At 40.6% G+C, this 26,196-nt stretch overlaps 1 protein-coding gene across 7 annotated transcripts in view; it reads left to right on the top strand.

The window, feature by feature from the left end:
• LOC136687184 (mitogen-activated protein kinase kinase kinase kinase 4-like) overlaps window positions 1–26,196 on the top strand; it is a 63,202-nt gene that overhangs the window by 7,215 nt on the left and 29,791 nt on the right. For all 7 annotated transcript variants that reach the window (XM_066661479.1, XM_066661474.1, XM_066661478.1 and 4 more), the window contains exon 3: window positions 23,668–23,724. In XM_066661479.1, the coding sequence (XP_066517576.1) occupies window positions 23,668–23,724 (57 nt within the window). The remainder of the gene's footprint in view (window positions 1–23,667; window positions 23,725–26,196) is intronic.

Genomic DNA, 26,196 nt, shown 5'->3' with positions numbered 1-26,196 from the left:
TGTCTTTCACAATATCGTATCATATCACCATTCAACATTTGGAACATGTAGCTTTCACTCAGAAGTGCCTTTTTGTTATTATCTCATGAGAAGAAACATATCGAGGGAAATATCATATATTGCCACTCAACTAAAAAATATTGTGATGTTATTTTTGGTCCATATCGCCCATCTCTAGTAGATACTCTGGAACAGTTCTTTGACTCGTTGCCTTGCCGTAAGGCTTCAGTAGTCAATCTTCTGCTTGATCAGATTGACATACCTGTTTGAATGGATGACCTTTCTTCAGCGTGTCACTGCAATTTTTCCTTAACTCACAAGACTGCTTTTAACTGGCCCCCTGATACGCACTCAAAAATCAAGCAACCAATCGCATATGGAGAAGGCCAGTTTTTAAAAGGTGTGTCGTGTGTTTACATGTACACAAGCAGCAGGGTTAATGGTTAATACCTCTTCCTCTGTAGTTTACCATGTTGTAGATGTTGATTTAATGGTAAGTGTGACACCGTTACAATATCACTGTGGGCAGCAGCATTTGACCGCTAGTGAATGTGCCAACTGGTTTAACCACATTTTGTATATTACTTCCTGTTCTCTAAAAGATGGTTCCTCATATTGACGTTGGTTGAGTCCTCTAGTTATAACAGTTTAGTCCAGGTGTACAGTGCATAGGCCGTGAAGGATGTGTGCCTGTTTTTTGCCTTATTTAGAATTTGAGTCCGTAGCATCTACATCTATCACCTAATTAGGTTAGTATTCTAGAGCCTTCTTGACATAAAGCAATGTGTTGTTGGTGTTTTTTTTCCCTTCCTTCATACAGTCATTAGAATGAGAGAAACAACTTCACACCATCATCCGTTCTCACTATTTTTATAGCTATAATGTGTACAGCTACTGTAAATGTAACTTTTTAAATGTACAACAGTGTATTTAAAGGCCACTTGTGTTTCCTACAGCTTCGTTGTGTTTTTCTTCAGATATTATATTAGAGAATTGTGTAAAGTAAAAGTCCTGAAAGAAATCAACACCATTTTAAAACCTACAATTAGAATAAGGTACAATTGTTTCCTAATTAAAGGTACTGAATATGCACCTTGAGGGTACCACCACAGTGACAGTTTTTCTGGCAGTGTCTAGTTTGTAGGTTTATAGTAAACCTAAAGCTCAGGTTCTATATATTTACATTTGAAATTTAGATGTTTTCAAAGTATCTGTATGTGTTTTAGAGGCAATACAAAAGTATGTTTTAAACAGCTTAGCCAGTGATCAGTAAAAATAAAAAATCTGAGCTAGTTCAATTACTACTTATTTTAGCTGCGCGGGCTGGCCTTGAAGGGGCATTTTCACTTTCTGACTGACTGACAAGATTATCTGTGTATTATATCTCACAGAGAGAGGACGACAGCTGAATTTGTCGTTAGTGTTTTTATAAAACTCCATATAGGTGCACATTTCCACATTAAACTTTGTTTTACTCTAAACTGTTACATTGAATAAATAAGTACAGTGACCCCTCGTTTTTGGCGGGGGATGCGTTCCAAGACCACCCATGAAAATCGAATTTCCGCAAAGTAGAGGAAAGATATATATTTTTTTATGTATTTAACGAGTATTTGGACTTTAAAAACCCTCCCTGTTACTGTTAACAACCCTCCCTTTGCATTAAACAGTCATTCTATAATGTTTTTCAGCTGGATCCACATGTGATATCCCACCAGTTTCTTTAATAGAGTAATTCCTAAGCTGTGATTTAGCGTAAGTACATTTCACTCGGATGTGGACATGAACAACACATGTACTGTTTCTTAGGTTTTCCCTCAATATCCACAATATAGCGGCCATAAGCCCCCTTGAAAAAACCTGTGAAGTATCGAATCCACGAAAGATGAAAGGTGAAATAGCGAGAGATTACCGTAATGGTAAATCTTAAAATCAACAAAATGTTCTTGGAGGTCTTTGGTCTTTGTTGGTAGATCATATTTTTATATTAAATGAACAAGAAAAACACTGATGCTGGTGATATTATACAACCCCAATTCCAGTGAAGTTGGGACGTTGTTTAAAACATAAATAATAACAGAATACAGTGATTTGCAAATCATTTTCAACCTTTATTCAATTAAATACACTACAAAGACAAGATATTTAATGTTCAAATGGATAAACTTTATTGGTGTGGGTTTTTTTTAAATATTCACTTGTTTTAAATTTGAGGCCTGCAGCATGTTCCAAAAGAGTTGGGACAGGGGCGATGTTTACCACTGTGTCACATCACCTCTCCTTTTAACAACTCACTAAGTGTTTGGGAACTGAGGACACTAATTGTTGAAGCTTTGTAGGTGGAAATCTTTCCCATTCTTGCTTTGATGTACAGCTGCATAATTCGCCACACATTTTCAATGAGGGTCAGCTGTTTTTACATGCAGAGGGGCAAAAAAGTTTCCTGAGATTAATTCAAAATGTTTGTTTAATGTTTATTGATAATTATTGAATGTCAGGAACCAGCTGTCACCACTCTGCCCCCCCAAAAAAAGGAGAAGATATGATGTCTCTGTGATCTGATGAATAATCAAACATAATGGTGCTGATATGATTTTGTCAGTGCTCCTCTGGGAACTGATTTCCTATCAAATTTGTCATAGCTTTTTTTTTTAAATGTCTGTTATTTTGGAATCCATAACGGGCAAAACTGGTACTGTCTGCTCTGTTATTGTCTGAAGTACTTAATGCCCCAATGGAGGATGGGCTGTTTCTAAGCAGAGCTTTGGAATCTGTTTGAGTTTTATCACTCTGGTCCTGTGCCAGCTGGCATTTAGCAATGGAAATCCTCAGGTGGCCTTCATAACCCTCTCTAAAACTGCCTCAAAGTAAAGAAAGAGTCAACATTTTTGAGAAATGTGCAGTCTATGAGAGAAGACAATTCCACCGTACAATGGCCATATATAGTCAACTGAGCCACTTGGGCATTCCCCTTCTCAGCAGTTTGCTCGTGATTTTCTCATGGACTATATTCTAACTGTGAACATTTAACAGCTATTAATACTTTGCCACTTCTTTAGGGCAATGCACTGATATTAGAATTGTGGGCTGACGCTAACGTCCTGTGTTTATATTATTTAGCTATGTGTAATTAAGAGATTATCAGGCAGAACTCTTCATGGCTGGACATTCTTCATTTATCTCCTTGTCCTTCCCCCCACATTCCAGCTGAATGTGGCAGTATAGTTATTGCTTTGTGAGCTGGGGGGCTACAGTATGAGTGGTCTGCTCTAATATAAATGCCTACATATTGTCAGCATTGGGTCTGCTGTATTGAAGGGAGGTATTCAGCTGTAGTCTTACCTTAGACACAGTGCCAGGTTTCAATGCCAGTACGCACAGTGCCTTACAGAGTACACACACTGTGATTCCATACACTGTGACTCATCATTGGCTCCAGAAACCATTGCCTGGGCCCTTGGACACAACTTTAACTGTTTTTTTTTTTTTTTTTTTTTTTTTTTTGTTTTTTTTTTTTTTTTTTTTTTTTTAACCTACGTATGTGCCTCATATAGGGCCAAAAGTGTGTTGAACTGTATGAACAAAAAATTGTAATGTTAATTTTAATTTAACAATTCACAAATCTCCAAAACAACCCACTGAGATATTGTAATATTAATATTTTTGATATTGCCCATGCTTGCCTTAGTTACCTGCTCTAAACTCTAGTGCAATTATCAATGAATAAATCCCAGGATTGTCAGATCTTTAAGTTGTTGGCGCACCTCTTTGGCCGTAGACATCTTTTTTATTCATGGTCAGCAAAACCCAACATGTGTGCGCCCAAAAGACCGGCCTCCCTCTGTGTTGTTCTCTGCATTGGCACGCCATATTCCTACAATCCCAGAATCTCCCCAACAGGCCCCTGTGTGTGGGTGTTTGTGTTTAGCAGTAAGTGGCCAAGGCGGTCTGGCAGTCTGCATCAACATCATGCAACTCCCTCGTTGAATCCCAAAAAGCATCTGTCCAAAAAACGTATGTATATCTCCCATAGAACTCGCTTTGGCTTTTGTGGGGGTTACTTTAATCTCTGGCTAAGTGTGCTGTTTAGCACCCCCCCCCCCCCCCCCCCCCAGTCTGTGTGCAACAAACCCTCTTGGCCGCTGTTGACTTGTTTAGTCTCATGGCAACTCATGGATTGGGCCAGTTGCCTGCTGTGTTTGGCCAACGCTGCAGAAGCAGGAAAGTCACATGGCAACTCTGGGTCTGTAGAGAAAGCTTAATTGTAATTTTTTTTTTTTTTTTTTTTTTTGGAGCTTGCTGCCAAAGTGGCATACGGGACAGTATCTAACCTTTTCCCGTCTCATCCCATTGCAGCGGCCATTTTCAAGCCTGCTGGCAGCAGATCACAGCACTGCCAGTTTCCCCTCGAGGGTTACTGATAGAGATGTTTGTTGACTAGTGGAGCCACCATCTTTGCAGTGAGGGGCTTTGTATAAAGAGAGCGATGTTGTTGTTTTTTCTTTTTTCTTTCTTATTATTTGCAATTTGGTGTGCTATTTTCACAGATTTGTTGTTGTGAGACACACGTACACATCAAACATTTGTGAGTAAAATATATGGAGGTTATTATGTTTCCCTGAATAGACAATGACATCAGACTGCCTCCTGATGGATCTACTTAATACCACCAGTGGCCCAACTTAACAACCTTAATGACTTATCTTCAGCCAGGAGAGATGATGCAAGGGTGTGCAAGCTCACCTATAAAGCCTCTGCAGTCTGCAACCTCCCAGAGTGTCTCTTTCTCACAAAGAGAAACCATCCTACTTCCTACTCTCTCAGCTTTCTGCATGTGTCTGAGCAATTGAAATTAACCGTTTCTCTCAAAATATTCGGCACGTACTGTTTGTTACAGTGTTCTATTCAAAGCCTGTGTTAAGGGATTGAATGATTTGTGTCTCTTCCTCCCCTCCCCTCCCCAGTACTTGCCCTGGATTTTTAGAACAAGTACAATTTTTAATAAAAATATTAGTGACTCTTCAGTGTGTAATTCAGTACTTAGTTAATAATGTCTGTATTCATACAGTATAATCGCTCTTTGAATATTCTTAATATTTTGTTGTGTACCTCACTGATGGTTTTAGAGGTGTTTATTCAAGTATACAGGAAGTGTACTATATCAAATGGCATCTTAGCCACTGTTTGCCCTGCGCTAAAGTATTCTGAGTGATAACTGAATTTGGTAGTGTAACAGCTAGGGATAAGTACTGGCAACAATATGAAAACATAATAAGCTACTTTTAAAGATGACAGATAATGAGAGCATTGTTTGAGGAAAAAATGCCTAGATGTGTTTCGATTTACTAAGCCTATATTACAGGGTTAGGTTGCTCAGAGGTGCTGAACAGTGTGGAGAACGGTAGAGAAGAGATGTGTTTGTAAATAAAGGCAGAATCCTGTAAGACACTAGTGATTGGGCACATGTAAAGGTCTGTGACTAAATATTCAGTGAAACAAAATGTTCACTTGAAAGTGTCATAGACCTCTGCGTTTCAACACCTCTTTTAGTTCGTGCAGCGCTGTTTTGTTTAGTGCTATCACCTAAGTGCTAACAACAGTAGGCTTCAGGTTACTCAGTAAAATACCCCTAATGATCTTATCATAACATTTGGTGAAGGACACAGGAAACTGACGAAACTGTGTCTTGGTTAATCTCACTGTACAAATGTACTTCAAAATACATCTCCACCAGACGGATATGTGGTGGGAACACAGCCCCAAGTGTGCCTGTGGCGTTCTGCTGGCAGTGGATGGGCATCCTCTTAGTGCAAGCTGTCTAATGCTGTCTAATACCAGGCAGGGCCATATGGACATGAGACATGTCTCAGCAAGGGGGTCACCAGGCTCTGAGTCTGCACAGACGTTTTAAGAGGGAGGAGCAGGGAAGCTGCGGTTGGTGGTGGAGGAAGCGTGCAGGGCTAATGGAGCCAGCTTTGAGATGATAATGACAATATGAAACTCTCTGTGCTGAAAGTCGGTGCTCGTCAGAGGTTCCACGTGAAGCAGAGAGTTAAAAAACCATTAATTACAGCCGAGTTCAGGCTCATATATGGAGGCCATATGGCTGTGGCCGAGTCCTCTATTTTAGAGACTCAGACGTTTTCACGCAATCCCGCTACGCCGAAGGGTGTTTTAAAGCTTCGTTCTTTTGCTGTTCCATGCCTAATTGCAGACAGACTATTCATAACCCTATAAAAATCACCCTAGATGTTTTATTTTTAGATTGTGTAACCAGGGTACAGTATAGAATGGAGTATATTTATCCTGTGTCTTTAACTGAGGAAATGTGCGCGACTGCGACTGTTGCAGTTTCAGCCACAGATGCTAGAACATCCGGTTCTCTACAAGAATGTCACCTAAAGTTGGACCACACTTACGTTAACTAGGAAGTGACGAAGGTGATGCAAATTAAGTTTCTCATGATGAAACGGCTCATTTTGAATCGAAGGCAGAGCTCCAGTCCTCGCAGAGTTAACGGTCCCTCACTGTGGATAAAGTGCTATATTTAGCTCAGTGGAAACTGAATTGTGGGTTAGTGTGCTGGAGGGAGTGGTGGGCCACGGGCAGATTCGTTTTGCCCAGTTTTTGAGGTGCCTTAGGAACCCTGTGTAAAGAAGGCTTTTTTTTGGTATTTATTTATTTTTCCCCTTTCCCTCACTCACTGACCCTCTGAAATGGCTTTTGAAAACCTTGTTTAGGGCCTGAGAGATGACTTCCAAGAGAGCATGTCACTCTTACAACACTGCAGCGTCTGCTTTGTGGTTTCAGCAAAGGCAGATTAGCTTTGATGTTCTGTAATATCACCACAGCTCATGCTGGAGGAAGGTTATCTTGGAGTAAAGATGACAGAATATACCGTGGTGATAATACAGCTAAATTACAAGATCACACAAGTTCCAGGCATTTTTGTGATCCACCGTTTTTGTGAGATAAGAACAGCCAAAAATGACTAGTAATGCCACTTTTTAAAATACTACCAAACCATTCACGATTTTGATTCAAAGCTCCAGTTAAACAGAAATGATGCTGTTTAAAACAAAGCATTGTTTTTGCAAATCAAAGCTCTAAGTATCACTTCTAGATGAAGTCGTCTTTGCTGACCTAAAACTAACACTGGCTGTTAAATCTCTGCTTACGAATTGTTCCCAGTTCCTTGTTGGACATGGAAGATTCGGCCTAGTCTCCAAAGCAGCAGAGGTTCGTTCACCCTTGAGACTTTTGACACAGCCTTTTTATGAAAGACGTTGTTGAACGTGTCACCTTCTCAGCTGTTAGCTGATTGTCACGTTAGCCGAAGCATTGTCAGACTAGTCACGTTTTTCTGGTCGTTTGCCAACATGCTCTTAGAGCGAGAGAGTGGGCGAGGGTGAATAAAAGCAGGGACTGCTGATAAAGCAGTAGGGAGGGTCTGTCTTATATAACCTCATCAACGGCCACTTCTCAGCAGTGTGCCATACGGTAAAAATGACCCCTTCCTACTTGCTCCTTCTCCCTAATAGGTGTCACAAGACCCAACAGCCCCTGACCGTCTGTGACACTGCCTCAATAGAGGCCTTCTTTGTGCAGCCGATGAGGTCTCCTCTGTCCTTTTCTTACCCGCCTCCAGCAGTGTCCAAGTCCAGAATTTCATTCTTTTAAGCCATACACTGGTTAAAAGTTTCTCTTTGTCTCTGATCTAAGATCAGCTGCCTTCTCTTATCTTTGAAGTCCCAGTCAGAAATCTCCAAAATGAGTCCAAATCTGATACAACCTTGGAATGCATAACAAAGAGCATGGCATGGTCAGGAAGATACATTTGGACATTGATGTTCTGTTAGCAGCAACAGCAAGTGCTTTTGTTTCCATGTTCTTTACTGCTGTTTTCTAACTAAGCGCATTACCAATAACTTCCATTTAAGCCAAGTTTCAGACGGTAATACATGAACTGAACTGAACTGAAAAGTAGAACCAGGTGTTCTAGACTCAGCACACCTACAACAGATTCCCTAGAACTCGAGGGCATTTCTGTGTCCTTCATCTCCATCTGGCAGTTAGTCACTTAGTGAGTAATTAGTCTCACACTTTCCATGACCTGAGATCTTTTATTGTAGTCTGCTCTGAATATGATACACCCTCATCATGCAGCTTATATTTATCTTAATCCCCTACTCTGGAATGATATGACAGAAATCCCCCATTTTGCAGATGCTACAGTTACACTATCTTCACCCAAAAGAGGACACTTCTTTTTACAGCCCCCAAGGGTCCCATAAAGGCTTGTTTCTAACAATGTTAGTGTTTTTTTATTCTTTCATTTGGTGAGGAGCTGAATGTACTTTTACCAGCAATAATCAGATAATACATTCAACGGGCAATTAATGTATGAAAAGTGCTAAGTACAAGTTAATTGTTTTTCAGTATGTAGGCAATATATAGCTTAATATACACTTAGTAGTGTCATATATACAGTTAATCATTTTCCTTTATTACAGCTTCCATTATTTTCAGAAGATACGCCTCGATCTGTTTCAGAAGCATGGTTTAATTGTGGACTCTGAGTCAGTCCATTGTTTGTTTGAGGACACCAGAAGCTTCTTTTTTGGATTTCAAAGGTTCTACACCCAACCCCCACCGCCGTTTTCTCTTTCAATAAAGGCTAATTGACAGCTCCATATACCTTCAGACCCATTGTGCTGAGTTGCATGAGTGGAGCTTGATTCCATCTTCCTCAAACGGCATTTAGCTTCTTAATGGTGACAGTCTTGGTGCTCTTTTAATCTCTTTTACAAATTCCTTTGACTTACTGCTTCCTTACGCAAGTGGATTATTTTATAACTAATCTTCTACGGAAGTATCTCTTGAATAACTTGTATTTATTGGAAAGAAGTGAAAGATGGGTTGGTACTAATAGTTGGTATGGTATCCTCTTGTGACCCACCATCGCTGAACCTCTTGTGAGCAGCAGACATCCATTATATCTGAGGCCTAAATATCTTTCTTGGCAAGAGACGAATGTGCAAGTCTTTAACTGATTTGCTTTGCCCTACCCTTCCGTGTGCTTAATCCTGCCTCTTAAACGCATCTCTTACTTTGACCCTAACGCAGAGCCTGCTTCTAATCTTAACATTAATCATGACAGAAAATCATAGTCGTCTTCCAGCTCCGCCGTGTAGATCCTCCACTTCGCTCGAGTGACACTGATGCTAGCGGACAGAGCATTAATCTGTTTGTGGACTCGAGGCTTTGCAGGGTTTTACTCAGCAGGCTGAGGGAACAGTCGGAGCGCGACCAGTCCGGAGTTCACCTTCTCTGGCTGCTTATTCAGCCGATCCCTGAGATCAAAGGGTCTGGATCCCTGGAATTCTCTCTATATCCCCCTCTCTGTTCAGTTGGGCAAGCAAGGAATGCTGCGATTGGGACAAAAGGAGGATTCCAACTGTGCAATACATCTTTTGTAAATCATTGTGATATTGAACTACACTGTACTGATATATAGTAGAAGGGTACATTATGCAAATTAGCCCTCTAACCTATGAGGCTCCTGGTCAGATGATCATTTCTGTAGAATGACTCATGGACAAAAGGTGTACAGAAGGTCCTCGGATTACGTCAGTCCCGAGTTACGATGTTTCGTGGTTACGGCACATCTCCTACTTACTGTGTAAAGCCTTGTTTCGACTTACGTGGTTTTGTTTTGCGTCGTAAACGTCGTAACGCGAACTTTGTGTCTGGTGTGCGCGGCGGAAGAATACACGGTTACGCGGCTCGGGACCGAGGAGAATAGGTGTTAGGATAAGTGCTTACAGTAGGTTATTTACGTACAGTATGTTCGGACTTACCCGAAAATTGGTTTACGACGCGACGTAGGAACGGATCAACGACGTAAGTCGAGGACCACCTGTATACGGGTTGGTCTCAGACACATCCCGTTTTGCAGTCACAATACTGCAATATAATTTCAGTAACAGTGATGTATCAATGTTCTAGACTCCTAACTGTGCTGAAGTCTTTACTAGTAATGACTTTTGGACCACCCTGCTCTTAAGTTTAGTGTTTGTGTGTGGTCTACTGTAAAAGGCTGGAGTTTTTTTAGCGCTGTAATTCCATCAAGGCATTTCAGCAGCACTGTTGCGTGATCAGTAGATACTGTTATTGACCACTCTTGCTGCTGTTGTCTTGGCCTACTTTTCTTGCTCTCTCTTTGTTGTGGATGCCTCCGATCACCACATTTTCAGAATCTCAACCATTGCTGCAGGTGTGTAAGCGTTTGTCAGAGACATAGGAGCTTAACCATGAAGTCACAGGTCTAATCAGTCATCTCCTGGATGCCCTTATCACTCCAAATTGGTTATCATTTTGCTTTTGGCTCTCAGTTTGTGAAGGGGTAGGCACTTAGTTGAGATCTCAGTTAGAAAGAGACTTTTCAGCGTAATCTTTCTCTCACACAATTCCTCGCCATTTTTATAATGTGTTTCCTCTCACTCTGCCTTTTTCTCTCCACCAACTGAGCACACAGTCCCCCTCATACTGGGTCTTTTGTGGCAGGTGATTGAACAGCTGTCTTTTGGAGCAGCTGAGAGCAGCACTGCTGTGACAGTAATGTGGGGGCCCTGTTCACCTCACTGAAAGAAATCCTGACAATACACAAGCTCTAAATGAACAAATGGGCAGAGGCCTTCGCTTCTCCCTGTGCTTCTCAGTAACTCGCCTTTTTTTTTTCACCAGTGCGGTCTCTGTCTGGTTTACTTTGTTCCAGCACTCCGTGTGCCTCTGATAAAGTATTCATTTTCATTTCAGTCTGCTGTTCTCTTAATGAGAATGCTTTTCAGTATGAGCTTAGTCATGTTAACCTCTTGCTTTGGAATGTGTGTGTGTGTGTGAGAGAGAATTGCTGGATAAATTTAGTTTGTTACAATATTTGCATTTGCAGACCATTGTAATCCAATCACCTGGCTCTTATTTATTAAAGCCACATAGATTTGACCACGTTGGATGGTATATGACAGTTGGGGGATTGAGTTCAGTGCCTGAAAACATGCTAGTAGTAGTAATAGTTCAATTTAACACATCATACCCCAGATACAACTCAAATAAATTCATGTTTAATGTGATTGTATGCAGTTTGGGAAACCGCCATGGTGTTGAAGACATTCAGTTTGTCTGGATAATTTACTACTTAACGTGTCAATATTTTATTATTTAACCCCCGCCCCCCCAGTTTTGTTAAACTGTTTCATATGTGCACTCATTCCAAGCCTAATTTTGGTTAAATTTACATTGCCAGTATTTAGCAGAGGCTCTTATCCAGGGCAAAATACACCAAAGAAGAAATTGATTAATATCAAAAGTGAGTGAAAGAAACGTGATCAAATGTGTCTGTACGTGTCTTTTGCATCTCCGCCAATCACGCTTCCACTTTCCAGACCGCAACTTAGGTGTGGTGAGTGTGTGTGTTGCCCTGTGAAGGACTGGCGCCCCCTCCAGGGCGTATTCCTGCCTTGTGCCCAATGATTCCAGGTAGGCTCTGGACCCACCGTGACCCTGAACTGGATAAGCACTTACAGATAATGAATGAACTTAGGTGTGGTTATGTACACAGCAGGGTTCAGTAGCCTTGGTTAATGTAAACTATAAATAAACTGCAGCTCTCATGATTTTAAAAACTAGTTTGTTTATTTTCACATTTTCAGTTTCAGTACAAACATGATTAATATTTCAGCCCTACATTTGGCTATAGATTCATAACTGTAATGTTTTCTAAGTGTCAGTCGGCTCAGGGGATTAACAACGTTACATGAAGATTGAAAGTTATTACACAGTATTATTGTGCCTAGATATCTTGATGCAGTTTTATCAGTGAAATCAGAACAAACGTTCAAACGGGATATTTGCATGACTGGTTCTTGGCTTCTATTTTTACATAAAAAGAGTAGGTTTAGATGATTAATGGCCAGTTGTCTGGGTTGTGTTTCTGTTTGCCTACCCAAGGCGGTTGAGAACCAGCTCGGTTGCTTGCTTGTATCAGTAATGAACCTCCTGAACTTGGCTGGAACCTTTTGCAAGGCTTTGACATGAATATCATTTTCTTACAGCAAGGCACATGTGACCAGATCTGGTTTCTAATGCGTGCAATTTTCTCATGCTCCTTCCAAAGCTCACATGTTTGAATAGTGTAACTTAGAAATGGGCCGTTCATGAAGCATCTTCAAGAAGTCGTAAGGTTCTACTGTATTTGTTCATTTGATTTGTTTTGCTTTGTGATCGTACACTCTACATTTATACACTCTGTTAAATCCAGGGTGTTTTTGTTTATTATGAAGTGTTCTATGGGAAAACTTAAGGTACACAGTAGGATCAATTCTCAAAGAGGGGGAAAAAACATGTACCAGTTCAGTAAAGACATTTTTGTTAATGACATGAGTGAGTTTGACGAACTAATATCATTATCAGAACACATTAGTGCTGTTTTATGTAGAGAGTGCATGTATATCCTTTCCTGGCCAGTGGCGATGTACTTGGAAGTGGGTCAGTCTGCACTGGTATGTGCATCACAGCTTAGCAGCATGCTCGTGTCATGTGGTGCTTGGCCCTTTCTCCTCTGGATGCTCATCTGGTTTGTGTAGGGAAGGCAGGGGAGGAAGTGGGGGAGTGTCTGTGTGTGTTTGTATGTCTATAGTGTGTGTCTGTGCTAGCTGAACATGCTTTGTGTGTGTGGGGGGTTCCATGAGCGTGTTCTGTCTTTTGTTAAATAGTCTTAAAATGTATAAATATTTACTCTGTATACAGGGGTTTCAAGGATAGTCCCTTGTTTTTAGAACATTTGTGGATTATTACGGAATATGTATTAATTCATGCTGCTACAGAAATAAATTAATAAAATGCCATCATCCTGTTTGAGACTAAAACATCACCCTTCAATGTTTTGCCCCCAATCTTCTTCACGCTTTTCTGGATGTTGCTGAACAGCTGATGCTGTGGTCTTCTGCTTCAAGCAGTTTCACGCAAGACCGTGTTTTTTACAGCACAAAGAAATGACATCATGTGCAATGACTTTTAACATTACTTTTAATGACAGTCTGCTTGGGAGGGATTGGTTTCACCGGTTTTCACTGATCATATTAAAGCCTTACTGTTTGTGTGTCTGTCTTTGTCTGTACTCCCCATGCCCTACCCCTTCTTCTGCTGTCACCTTGCATCTTGGTCTGAATCATCAGCCTCGGTTCACCACCACCACCCAAGGGCCATTCAACCTTCAGCGCAGTTGTCGTACACCTCCCTTTGAACTCTTCTTTGATTCCAGACCAGTGTGCTCATGTTCTTGCAGTCTTTTTCTCTTTGCTTGTCTAATTGAGTGTTGAGCTGGTACATAATCATCAGTGACATTTTCCTTTAACAGTACAGTTCTGTGCTATTCACACGAATTGAAATGGTGGACAGTTTATGCAACAAAAAAAGCTACTTTTTGGGGGTTTGCTTCAGTCATGAAACACTTATGTACTATTTTTATGCCGCGCCGCTGCTGTAGTTCGCTCTGAGATCTGTGGAGGAATAGCACACTCTCTATAATGCCCTAATTAGTTATTAATGAGTTCAGCCTAATATAGTAGTGTGTGTACTCGCTGAACCTTAAGGTTTAAAACAGAACTGTGACTTTTGTGTACCGTTACATCTTTGTGTTTTATGTTTGTAGTTTTGTGCAGTTGTTGTAGGTTTTATGACCTACGTTTAGTGAAAATAAATGAGCTAAACCCATTTGATGTTGTACGATAGTCGGAGGGCGGCACGGTGGAGCAGCAGGTAGTGCCGCAGTCACACAGCTCCAGGGACCTGGAGGTTGTGGGTTCGATTCCCGCTCCGGGTGACTGTCTGTGAGGAGTTGGTGTGTTCTCTCTGTGTCTGCGTGGGTTTCCTCCGGGTGCTCCGGTTTCCTCCCACAGTCCAAAAACACACGTTGCAGGTGGATTGGTGACTCAAAAGTGTCCGTAGGTGTGAGTGTGTGAGTGAATGTCTGTGTGTGTCTGTGTCGCCTTGTGAAGAACTGGCGCCCCCTCCAGGGTTTATTCCTGCCTTGTGCCCAATGATTCCAGGTAGGCTCTGGACCCCCCGCGACCCTGAATTGGATAAGCGGTTACAGATAATGAATGAATGATAGTCGGAGCTCATGGGTTTTATGCATAGCTTGTAATATTTGAAGTTATAAAGTAATGCACACCCATGCTTCTCTATAATATCAAACGGGTATCATTTGGGGTGAAATTGCTGTGAAATCTCCATGGCTTTGAGCTGAATTCACACACTAGTCATTCTTGTGTCAACATGGCATCAGACATGTCTTTCGTATGCACCAATACAGAAGTACACAACAAAGAGAGGGATATAGCGCTGTTGGGCAGCGGTGACCTAATGGAGAAGCAGGCTTGAGACTGGAAGGTTTCAATGCACACAGCTGGCAGGAAAATTGGGGGCGGAGGGTGGCTGAACATTTGCAACACAAAATGCCACTAGTTTCTGTATTGTGTTCATATTTCAACAAAACTGCAGTGGAGTTTGTTGGAAGTGGACAGAGAATTACCTCAGGTTCTTATGTAATGCAAGGGTTCTCACTTGTTCCAATGAACATCACAGAACAATCAAACCAGATGTGGACTGGGGCAGTGCCGTATTGAATCATTTGCAGTGTTACGATAAAACTGTAAAAATCAATATTGCGATAATTGTGATGTTTTTACTTGTTTGCGTAATGACTTCATGTAATATGGGATACATGCATTAAGTGAGTCATTTAGACAAAGTGACAAGTTTGGTGGAAAGTTACTCTGCAATGGAAGAATTTGCTCCTAAACGGGGTGTTACTTCAGTAGTGTGGCAATGGTTGGTTACAAAATATCAGCTGTACAGCAAACCACTAACTGTAAAATGTGAAAGACAATAAATCTCTGAAGTACGAGGAAAACCAAAAACACCGTAGAGAGAGTTCAACAGATAACGTACGCTCTAAACCAAGCAGAAAGTCCACAATGACTCTGCATGGCAACTTTATTTGTAGTTTTGTTGTTTACTGTAAAGCTTTAAGGGTATTTTTATGCAGAGTCTGGGTACATTACTGTTTACAAAATAAGCGACATTTGTACTGGAAATGTATTTGATATAATATTTATTGCAATAATGTTCTTGAAATTAATGTTTTGTTCATATCGCCAAGAATGTCATTGCTGAAATACAGTAATCCTTTGCTACTTCGCGGGTTTTTTCAAGGAGGCATTTTTTTATTTACATGTATTAGACTGGGCCTGTAGGTGACTAATACTCTTTCTTACGTACAGTACATGTATTGTTCATGTCCACATCCGAGTGAAATTTACTGACGCTAAATCACAGCTTAGGAATGACTCTATTAAAGAAACTGGTGGGATATCACATGTGGTTCCAGCTGAAAAACATTATAGAATGACTGTTTAATGCAAAGGGTGGGTTGTTAACAGTAACAGGGAGGGGTTTAAAATTCCAAATACTTGTTAAATACATTAAAAAATATATTTCATCTACTTCGCGGGAGGTCTTGGAATGCATCCCCCGCGAAAAACGAGGGATCACTGCACTGTGATTATTTTAGGGCTGTATCGTCCACCCCAATTGTGTTGCTCTTTTACAGCAGGGAATTTTCATATACTGCAGAATATGCTCCATAATGAGTCTGGTGTTCAGTGTTCATGCTGTTTCTTTGCTTATGTCCCTTCTCTTTCCTTACTCTTAATCTGATTATCTTCACTTCCTGTTCAAGAGGTGGCTCTTTAGCATTCTTTCCTGCTCTGCTATCTCTCCCCCTTAGAGGCTTAGTCCTAAAATTATCATATCTTATAAATCATTCACCCATGCATGGTGTTGTAGCAAATGCCACGAGGGAGGGAACTTGATCCCCTGTCGTTGCACCTGTGACCTCTGACCCCAACAGAGGTTTATGTTTGGGGTTGCCCCACGGCTGCACTGAAATTGATAACGGTTGGAGTGTTTTTGTAGCTGCAGTCTCACATCAAAGTGAAGGGGAGTTGGCTTTTTAGGCCATGGTATGTTATCGCTGCTCTTATTTAAAGAGGGCTGAACTATAATGACTTGTGTGATAGTTCTTGGCTAGTGTGTTGTGTGCTTGCTGTTTTTGTTCACGTTTGTATAAATGCACTTTAATTAAAACATGATGAATCTTTCCTCCATTGATTAGAAAAATGGCGACGAGATAAAGTAGGACCTGACAAATACTTAATTTATTAATTTGTACATAAGGGAGTGACTGGGTGATTCCTTTTATTGTGTTGCAGATGAATATTAGCTTGTTTTAAAGGAAGGATATGTAAGAATTGGATTTTTTGTCTTCTGAGCTCCCCCTATTTTTGCTGAACGTAATTAATGTTCATGAAATTAAGACACACCTCTCTTGCTCCCTCTGCCATAAAGCGTTGCACAGTCATGTTTTTAGACAAGCATCTCTGCAGAGCATGATGTGATGTTTGGGAACTAAAAGTTCTCATTTGTAAAGCCTTGTTTGCTATAAACATGGGTATAAATTGAAAATCAAATAAAAACAGCCTGTATTTACTAGGACGGCCATCCGTTCCACACAGACAGCGGCCATGTTGGCCTTTTTCCACTAAAAGAACAGCCCTAAATCCACACAGAGCATTTTCCTGTTTTTATGTCTTGGTTTTCATACTAAAGGAGGAATTGGGTAGCTGGTCTTTTTACACAGTATAACATCAAAGACAACGTAACCCGTGGCAAATGACCTTATCAGGCTGTACTGTTTGATATTGCTTTATTTAAGGCTCTACGCTCTTTCTGGAGATTCTTTAGCTTGACACCCACAGGCGCTGTTACAGTTTACACAAAAGAACCTACTGTTCCTTAGTTCCAGCTGGAAACAAACTTTTCTGCTTCGCAAACCAACTTGTGCTGGTGGAAGCATGCCGAATGGCTCAGAGTTAGGTTCTCAAACGGGATTTGAACCGGTTTCCTGTTGGTAGAAGAGGGCGGTTGTGTAATCACATCCCTGGATTTCTGAGGTAGAACCTTGATTCATTTTCAGGTGACAGTGCTCTGATTATTTTACTTCAAGGAGAAAATTAGAGGCACGTTGACGTGACATCATACAAATAGGAAGGAAAAACTTGCCCTACGAATGGGTAGAGAGTATGTGCACAAGAAATCTCTACAGAACTATACGCTTCTCTAATCCCCCGGGCCCATTCTCTCTAAGCTTTCTACCCACATTACTACTCCATTAGATCTTTGCCTGCCTGTCATCTCTACTCACATGACTCATGGGGCATGTGTGTTTGAACACATTTCCTCTTCACAGACAGGAACACCAGCGCACTCACGTGTGGTGTATCTTTAGATGTGGCTAAAAAGGAGCAGTTTTATTTCAAAATGCTTAAACTTCAGTTTGAAGAGGGCACTGGTCCTGACTCTTGAAAATTTATGCTAAATCCTTTCGCTGCTGGATGGTGATGAGGGATGTAGTTGGATTAGACTTTGTGTTCTGATAGAAATGGGGGGGGGTGTCTGTCATCGCGCTGGTAGCTGTAAGTTGGCGCTGTCTGTGTTGAGACTAAAATAAAAGTTGACATCTAAACATTGTTTATATCAGCCTTTTTTTTCTGGAGCATTCTAATGTGATTCCAAGTGGGTTGAAGGCTTACTGGCATTTTAAAATTCCTTTGAACAGCTTCCCCGTGTACTGTAGCTGCATACCACAACGTGATTTAGTAGCTCATTAGTGTACTTTCTCACTATTGTATGAAGTGGGAGCTTGGAGGGTTGTGTTTATGTACACTCATGAGTTGTTTTGGTGTAGACTGGCTGTCCTCCTTTTTGTAAAGTTAAGGTAGAACTATGGACGCTCCAAAAAGAGAATGTTGAGTCAATGTCCAATATATTCACGTATATTTGTTGGTGCCAACCCATATTTATAGCCCAAGTGTCTCTTCAAATGTTGATTTGGAAGGTTCATTTCCTACAAACGATCTGCCTATAACAGTATGTTCATCGTGGAAAGCTCTGCTTATTTGATATAATTTTTTTTGTGCTTCATTTGACAGGCAAGATAGTCCTGACATGGAGATTTAAACATTGTCCTCCATTTTTGAGAATATCCCTGTTCAGACGAATACATTCTCATGCCAGTCCAGTAGGGGGACATAGTACTTCTTAGAGAGACCTCAAAACTCCACAATGCATAGAAAGTGTTTAAATCTCACATCACTCCATACTCCCAATGTAATGCACTACGCAAGTCATTAATTACTGAATGATTATATATTTTTAACGCAGCATCATTTATACGTATGTGGAATCTGAAATCTAGTGCTAGCTTCATGTATATTGTAGCTTGTCGTGACGTTGGGGTTTCTGCAAAGATTTGTTTACCTTCGTCCACGTGAGAAGAGTGACAACAGCGTTTTCTAAAATCTCCACCTTGGAACAAGTGTTCGAAAACCTCCGTTTTCAGTGCCGTAAGATCCGTGAGGACGGGGCCTTAATTCAATTACGTAATTTCTAGTACGTATTTATTTTAAATTAATACAAAAACATGTCTGCTATTGAGTGCCTCTGTGGGTTTTGGGAATTAAAAGGCACAGTAATTGACTGACTGACGGTTTATGGATCTCATAAAGATCAAGTGCTGAAATTGCTTTTTCGTGGATCCCTAAGCAGTGCAGGCTGTAACTGTCGGCAGTCCTCCGCTGACCTGTGACCCACTGATCTGGATTCAGCACATCCTGCTTCTCTGTCAGAATCACAAAGAGCTGTTTCCCCAGTGAGCACCATATTAAACAGTAATCCTTTTCCCCTGTGCCGGCCCAGTCTTCGTCTTTTGTGCTGCGTAAATGGAGTCTGCCACAGAGATGTTTTTCAAGAGATTCACACTGGGTGTCATTGTACTTTACTATGTTTGGTGTCCTTTTGAAAGCCAGTCTGCTGTGGTTTTTGTCTGTGTTCCAGGTTCTCCACCTACCTACATGTGACTGTTTCCCACTGTATTTCTTCTGATAAAATTCAGGGGGTGGGGGACAAAAATAAATAAATAAATAAATAAATAAATAAAGGATAATTACTGCCTGCTAATCCAATGATCCCAGTCTGGTGGCCCTGTATGCAGCAGTTGATTTATTTCTTTGAACAATTAGCTTTGCAGGAAAGCAACTGACAAGCGTTTTTTGTGAACTGTTATAAGTGAACAAGAGTGATTTTTAAACTAGAGATTTGAGTAATTCCTCGCTACTTCGCGGTTCATCTTTCATGGATTCGCTTCTTCGCGGGTTTTTTCAAGGGGGCTTATGGCCGCTATATCGCGGATATTGAGGGAAAATCTAGGAAAACCGTGAAAGATGAATAGCCAACAGTGTTTTTTTAATTATTATTATTTACATGTATTAGACTGGGCCTGTAGGTGACTAAATATATCATTTACAAGTATTTCTTACGTATTGTTCATGTCCACATCCGAGTGAAATTTTACTGACGCTAAATCACAGCTTAGGAATGACTCTATTAAAGAAACTGGTAGGACATGGAACATGTAGTTCCAGCTGAAAAACATTATAGTACGACTGTTTAATGCAAAGGGTGGGTTGTTAACAGGGAGGGTTTTAAAAGTCCAAATACTCGTTAAATACATCTTTCCTCTACTTAACGGAAATTCGTTTTTCGCAGGTGGTCTTGGAACGCATCCCCCATGAAAAACGAGGGATCACTGTAATGCCAAACTCTGCTCCAACTACTATATTGTTCAGTACGTCATAATTGCTTGCTGCTAAGTGAAATTTCAATTGTTCACATAGTTAAATTTATCAATGATGATGCTTGCGTTAAGACGGAAAATGTTGTCTTAAGTGGCAGTAGTCATCTGGTGCCATGCTGGAGTTTAGCATGTTCATAACGGTAGTAAATGTGTCTGCGTTATTAAGTGTTATTAAATGTATGATGTAGCCTTCATTTTAATTTCTTTTTTATTATTTTTATGTTGATGTATAAATCGTTCTAAATATAATAGCTTATTTTAAGTGGATATTAATGGTTGCAAACTGAATGGTCTGAATGGCAAACTTCAACATAACACTATCATGATTAGCCTTCATCATCCAAATCCTGTTAAGTGCATACAAGCTATAAATTACACATTTGTGTAATGTCTAACCCCCCCCCCCCCCGTCATTTATTCAGAGCTCGGTGTTTTTAAAAAAGTGTCTGTTCTTTCGGCTTCACTGGTGGGTAGTTCTTTGTAAACTTTGCTGTTTCAACGTTCAAGTCAGATTCTCTTTTCTGTTTTACTGATCAGCGTTCGGCGTGACTTGTCCTCCCTGGCATTTCCTCAGGGAAGTCCAGCACTGCACAAGCGATACTATCAAATGACTGTCGCTTTGAGGCTTAGGCCAGTTTAGGATATGGACTTCCTTAATATCCTCCTCCTCTAAGTCCTCTTCATCTATAGTGCTTTGCCTCACTGTCATAAAGACACCCACTGTGTTCCTTGGTCCTTGACTTTTGAGCACTGTTTGTCTTTGTCTTGTTCTCCCTTGCTTCCTGTAGCCCTTTTTGCTTGGGCACACTGGAAGTGGTGTGTGTCTGAGTTAGTGTCTCATTAATGAACCCTACTTGCTTAAAGTGTCCAAGAAGCAGTGTAAAGGATTAAGTCTAAGCTTTGACAGTGCCATGCGTCTTGCTCATGGCACTTCAGCTTCATCCTTATTTAACATGAACCTAGAAACACTCGAGCTTGTGTTTTGAACATCACATCTTGTATATGTGAGTTTGTCAATCGGTTCAACCAAGATAATTGCTCCGGTGGTTATGATGGTCTTTGTCTGATTCAGGAATGGTGTCCTGGCTCCTAATAAATATTCCACATGCAGGTTTGGTTTTAGTTTGACCCAGAAAACAGAACAAGTCACTGGAGGAGTATACATCATGATGGGTACAAACCAGAGCAGTGCAATAGCTGATGTCTCATTGCAGATAGATGTGTGTAGGAAGCAGCCATTGCCAGAAAATGGAGGTGGAAAGATAATAGGCAAAAAAAAATAAAAAATGGAAGAGCGGTCACAGTAGATGTGTAGTTAGAAGGAACAAACTCTGTTCTCTGTCTCTAATTACCTTTTTCCTCCCAGAGTTGAGCTGATTTCCTGTCTAGGAGCTTAGAAAGGCCTCTGTTCTAAGTTCTTTCTCTGCACAACTGGCCAATACCATGTTCTAAAGGCTTTCTGAGCAATCCTTATGTAGGCTAATTGTCATAATCTTATCTGATGTACCTCTTAATGCTTGGTAAAACTTGAATGGTCTAAAGCTAAAACCCAGTGGCACTCTTAGCTTAAGACTGACCTCTGAGGAAAGTTCTGTTGGCTGCTGTCCAGACAGAGCACTTGGCCAAAATCTTCTCATAGTATTTGTTCTTGTTCTCTGGACTTTATCAGAAGTGCTGTAGATGTCCTGACGACTGCAGTGATGATATTTCATAGTCGCAAAACATTGTATGACCACGAAGCTGAGTTTGAATTTTTACTGTAGTTATAATTCTAAAGAAGTGTGGGTTTCCCATTCTACAAAATACTCAGCAATTTTAAGAAACCTTAAGATGTGAGGGTTCCTTGGCCATTTGGCGCAGGTGATTCAACACTGGATGAATACCTTACTATGATTCAGTCAATGTCCTGCTTTTTCCCACAGTCTTCCGCTTCATTTTCAGAAACTTCTTCATCTTGTTTTAATTAAAGCTTTATTTTTTTTCCCAAAACAAGTCGCCGCCCACAATTTTAAAACTTTTTCAGTTTTCCAGGGTCCAGGGTTGGACCCTCCCATCTTTGTGGTCCAGATGTGTTGCTTTGATTTTTTTGCACTGCTTTTCTACCCATATTTTCAGCCTTGAACAGCATGACGTAATCTTACTTTTCTGAGGAAAAACCGACAATGACAGTGCACTGACCCACAAAATTAACCTCCTCCTCCTCATTCTGGAGCTGGTTTAATCTCTTGTCTGTCATCCTACAAACCTCTGACCTTAGTCATGACAGGCAAGCCTTGAAGACCAGAGGCCTGGGCTCAAATATCAGCTCCATGCAGACAAAGGAAACCCAAACCTTCAGTGCTCTGTGGCAAGCACTGACGGCAGGATTGTGTTCACCTAAATTTTTCTCACTCCCCTTTTCATGAGCTCGCCCCATTCAGGTTCTCATGTGAATCTGTTCACCAGCGGTAATATGACATCACCGGCAGATTGCGCCTTTCTGAGCAGAGTGTGACAGTATTCGCGTTACACCGGGGTTCAAAGATATTGAGAGGAGTAGGATGTAAAATATAAACAGTTGCAAAATTTGGAAAATGAAACGGCAGGAGTTGTCTCAGTGGCTAGCATCGCCTCAGACTCTAGTCTTCCAGTTTTCATCACCAGTTTAATTCTTTGTGTGTGTTCTGGGAGAAGAGTGAAATAGACAGGAATTGTGCTTGTGTTGCATCATGGGATTGCCTTCGTGCTTCGTGGCTGAGGAAAGGTTTAAGGTAGATTAAGGTATCTCAGTAGGCAGCATGATTGGGTATCTAAGAACTGGGACAGCCTTTACGTGGGGAGTAAGTTTTGGGACAGACTTATTGCTGGATATGAACGCCTTTCAAAAACAGCTAAAAACGTGTACGCAAAAAAAAAAAAAAAACGGTCCTATTTGGTGCCCCATTGCCCTTCAGGCCACGGAACTACTTTTCCACTTCAGTGCTCCGGTTGTGGAATACTGTCCCTTCTATGAAACATCAAACACAGCTCTTGAGAAGATCAGGAAAAAACTCTAGGCCTGGAGCTTTTTGGCCTCAGTCTACATGATGGTTCTTTGATTGTTTCCACTCCTCTTTTACTTCGCTGAATAATAGTGCAGTGTACTTGTGAGCACTTGGCTGAACTCATGAGGGCCCTAATTCCCACTGTGTATCCCCCACTGTGATTTTTAGATTTCCTTCCAAGTGTGTGTTATATTTTTGCATACATGCCTCTCGGAGCACATGTCTGTACATGACCGCTTAATTGTCAACAGCCAGTTTTAGCTAAGTGTACAATCATAGCGCCCTAGAATCCATGTATGTTGATGTATGATTGGTTTCACACCGTTTTTTTTATTTTGTTTTCATCATCACCCAACAATAGTGCTGTTCTTTGGGGATCTGGTATTTGGGCAGTTGATAAAGGAAGAGGCCTGGCTATTTTTGGTTCTGTTTACGTAAGAGAGAGTTGAAGGATGGATGGAATAAGTGAGAGAAAGTGAAGTGGGGAGGTGGGGGTTTGCCCGAAGAGTACAGAGAATGAGGTGCTTGGAGAGAAAGGAGAAGAGTGTGGGAATGTTTATGTAGGGGCCCAGCACCAGGGTCAGACTTCTGTGGTCTGTTCTTTCTTTTCTCGATGTAGGAACTGAGAGGAAAGTTTGAGGTCCCGTTTGACGACGATGTGAAAATGTAGGTCAGCTGAGAGTACTGTATTATTCTTTCGAACAATCGGGGAACAGTCTGAAAATCCCTTTTGTGAAACAAGTTGAGATTTACATTGAACATTTGCATTGCTTTGAGACTGATGACTAAAATTAACTGTCGTTTTTTTCTTTCCTTTCTCTCCTACAGGGCCGACATGTCAAAACAGGACAGCTGGCGGCCATCAAGGTCATGGACGTCACAGAGGTAGAGTCGAGCACCACAGTCTTTCTTAAAAACACTGATCTCAGTGCAGTTTTCAGTTAATGTATAGACTTTAAATATAAAATGGTGTTCAAAAATTAAGGAGGACATAGTGTAGTAGGGGATAAATGTCAGTGTATCACACCACATTCGATATGATACATTTGTTCGTTTTCACTTTTGCTAACCACATCTTTATAATGCAATAAGCTGTGATCAAAAATCCACACACTGATGCATTGTATTGGTACATCATCTCTTTACTGTGTTATTTATTCTAATAGAATGCAGCATAAATCTGAACCAGTAAATATTCTTTTCAGTTTATTAGAGCTATAAGACGTTAGTAAATGAACGTCTAAGACTTTGGAAGGGTACCGTGGGTTTATTTCTGATCTTTTCAATCTTGTTTCTTGTATAACAACAGACAACACAATCTCCACTTTATAGTGCTTCTGTTTTAACATAGCGTCTATGCTAATATTAGCTCTCGGCTAACGTCCTTATCACAAATAGGTGCTTACAATAGACCGTATTATGATAATGCGTATAATATACTACAGTATGGATTATTATTGTTTTGTAGGTACATACAACAATATTAATATCTGCTGTATTTACATTTGTATTAGAATTATTATGGAATCCATTTATAATAAGAGTACAAATCAATAATTAGGGTATTCTGGTGCAGTAGAAGCTCAGCATGAACTGAGAGTTCTACAAATACAAAAATGAGTCATAAATCTTGGAACATCCAGAGAAGTACATACTGTGCAGGAACTGAGAATGTCTTAGTGAGACTCAGGTGGGGTTTGGAGTTTCTGCTGCGTCTAGGAAATTACTGTTCCATAAAACTAAGTTTAATTGTTTAATAAGCACCGGTGATTGCTTGACAGCCTGAAGCAAGGGTGTTTGTTTATTTATTTATTTATTTATTTTAAATGAACCTAAGCTTATAGTGCAGGGATATCCCTCAAAATGTGGCTTTTTTTTTTTTATCTCACTATTCGCAAACTTCTCGTTGGAGATATATACAGCTACAGTTGAGGTTTAGGTAGGGGGTGTGCCCACCCACCCACACACAACTTTTATAAAAGTCCACACATTCCGCCTCAGTAGAAACAGACCAGCATCATAGAGCTCCCACAGCCTTTATTATCCACCCTCTTAGTGGTTTTAGATCGGCTAGTCTGTATTTTCAGTGATTTGCCACTTTTGCTGACTCTTACTCTGCATTCAGAAATTCTGTTGGAATATTTTCTGAAGCTTGTTTGAACAGTCAGCCTCTCCCTGCCCCTGCACCACGCATTCAGTCCAACAAGCCCTACCCTCAAAAGTATTCCCTATAAAATGTATAGGCTCTATAGTGGGACAAAAACCCAAATGAGGTATCATTAGAGCAGAAGTAAACTAAAATACAGCCATGACTAAAATGTTTTGGAGATGTTTGTGCACTCTTTCTCTTCACCTTTTTAAAGCATGTCATTGCCAACGGTCAAAAACTTTATTCTCTCTCGTGAAGTTTTAGTTTTGCAGATACAAAGTTCGTACATTTAGATGAAAGAGAATAGAGTTTTTCTAATGAGTCGATGCTGTGCTTTGAACATTACGTTATAAAATGATATAATCCGCATTGACCCAAATCTTTTTAAATAGCACCATTACTATTTTACATAGTACATTTATCACATGCCATAATTATTGAGTGTAATCGAACATTGTTTTCTGCCTTTCTGAGTCAGGGTTTTATTGCAGCTGTTTTAATGCCAGAATGTTTTATAAACTATACACTATATTCAATATAGTCAGTCATACCTAATGTAGTATGATTCAAGCTGCGTAGCACTTTTAATACTGAAGTTACCTGTTACATGAATGTTTTTATGAATAAGGTCTAAGACTGAAATTAAGAAAAAAAAAAAAAAAAATCACAAACAGCAGAAACTCAGTGGTGTGTTTCTGGGACCAGTTTTCCGAAGGCGTTCTGACTTGCCTCTGACACTCCTTATTTATTCCCAGGAGCTGTTATTGAACAAAGGCTACATGACATTTAAACATTGCTCAACCATTTCCTGTGATAGGGACTAGCACACTTTCAAGTTTACTCTGGGACGACTTGTGATGTAATCAGGTGAGCTGAGTGTTCAGGACACACCCCGAGCTGCTCACCTCTTCTAATGTAGATTAGGTGTGTCCCGGTTTGGATAAAGACTTGGGGTTCCCAAGGTCTGGATACCACAAGTTCTTCTGCTTTCGCATATTTTGTCTAATCTTAGAAAACACTGTCCAGTGCCATTACTTTCTAAAGCAAAGAGAAGCATAAAATGAGATGCACAGATAATACAGGGGTTGGACATTGAAAGTGAAACACCTGGTTTTAGACCACAGTAATTTATTAGTACGGTGTAGGGCCTCCTTTTGCGGCCAGTACAGCGTCAGTTCGTCTTGGGAATGACATATACAAGTCCTGCA

This window comes from Hoplias malabaricus, chromosome 2, assembly GCF_029633855.1.
Source record: "Hoplias malabaricus isolate fHopMal1 chromosome 2, fHopMal1.hap1, whole genome shotgun sequence".
NCBI lineage: Eukaryota > Metazoa > Chordata > Actinopteri > Characiformes > Erythrinidae > Hoplias > Hoplias malabaricus.
This window is presented reverse-complemented; position numbering and strand designations above follow the sequence as displayed.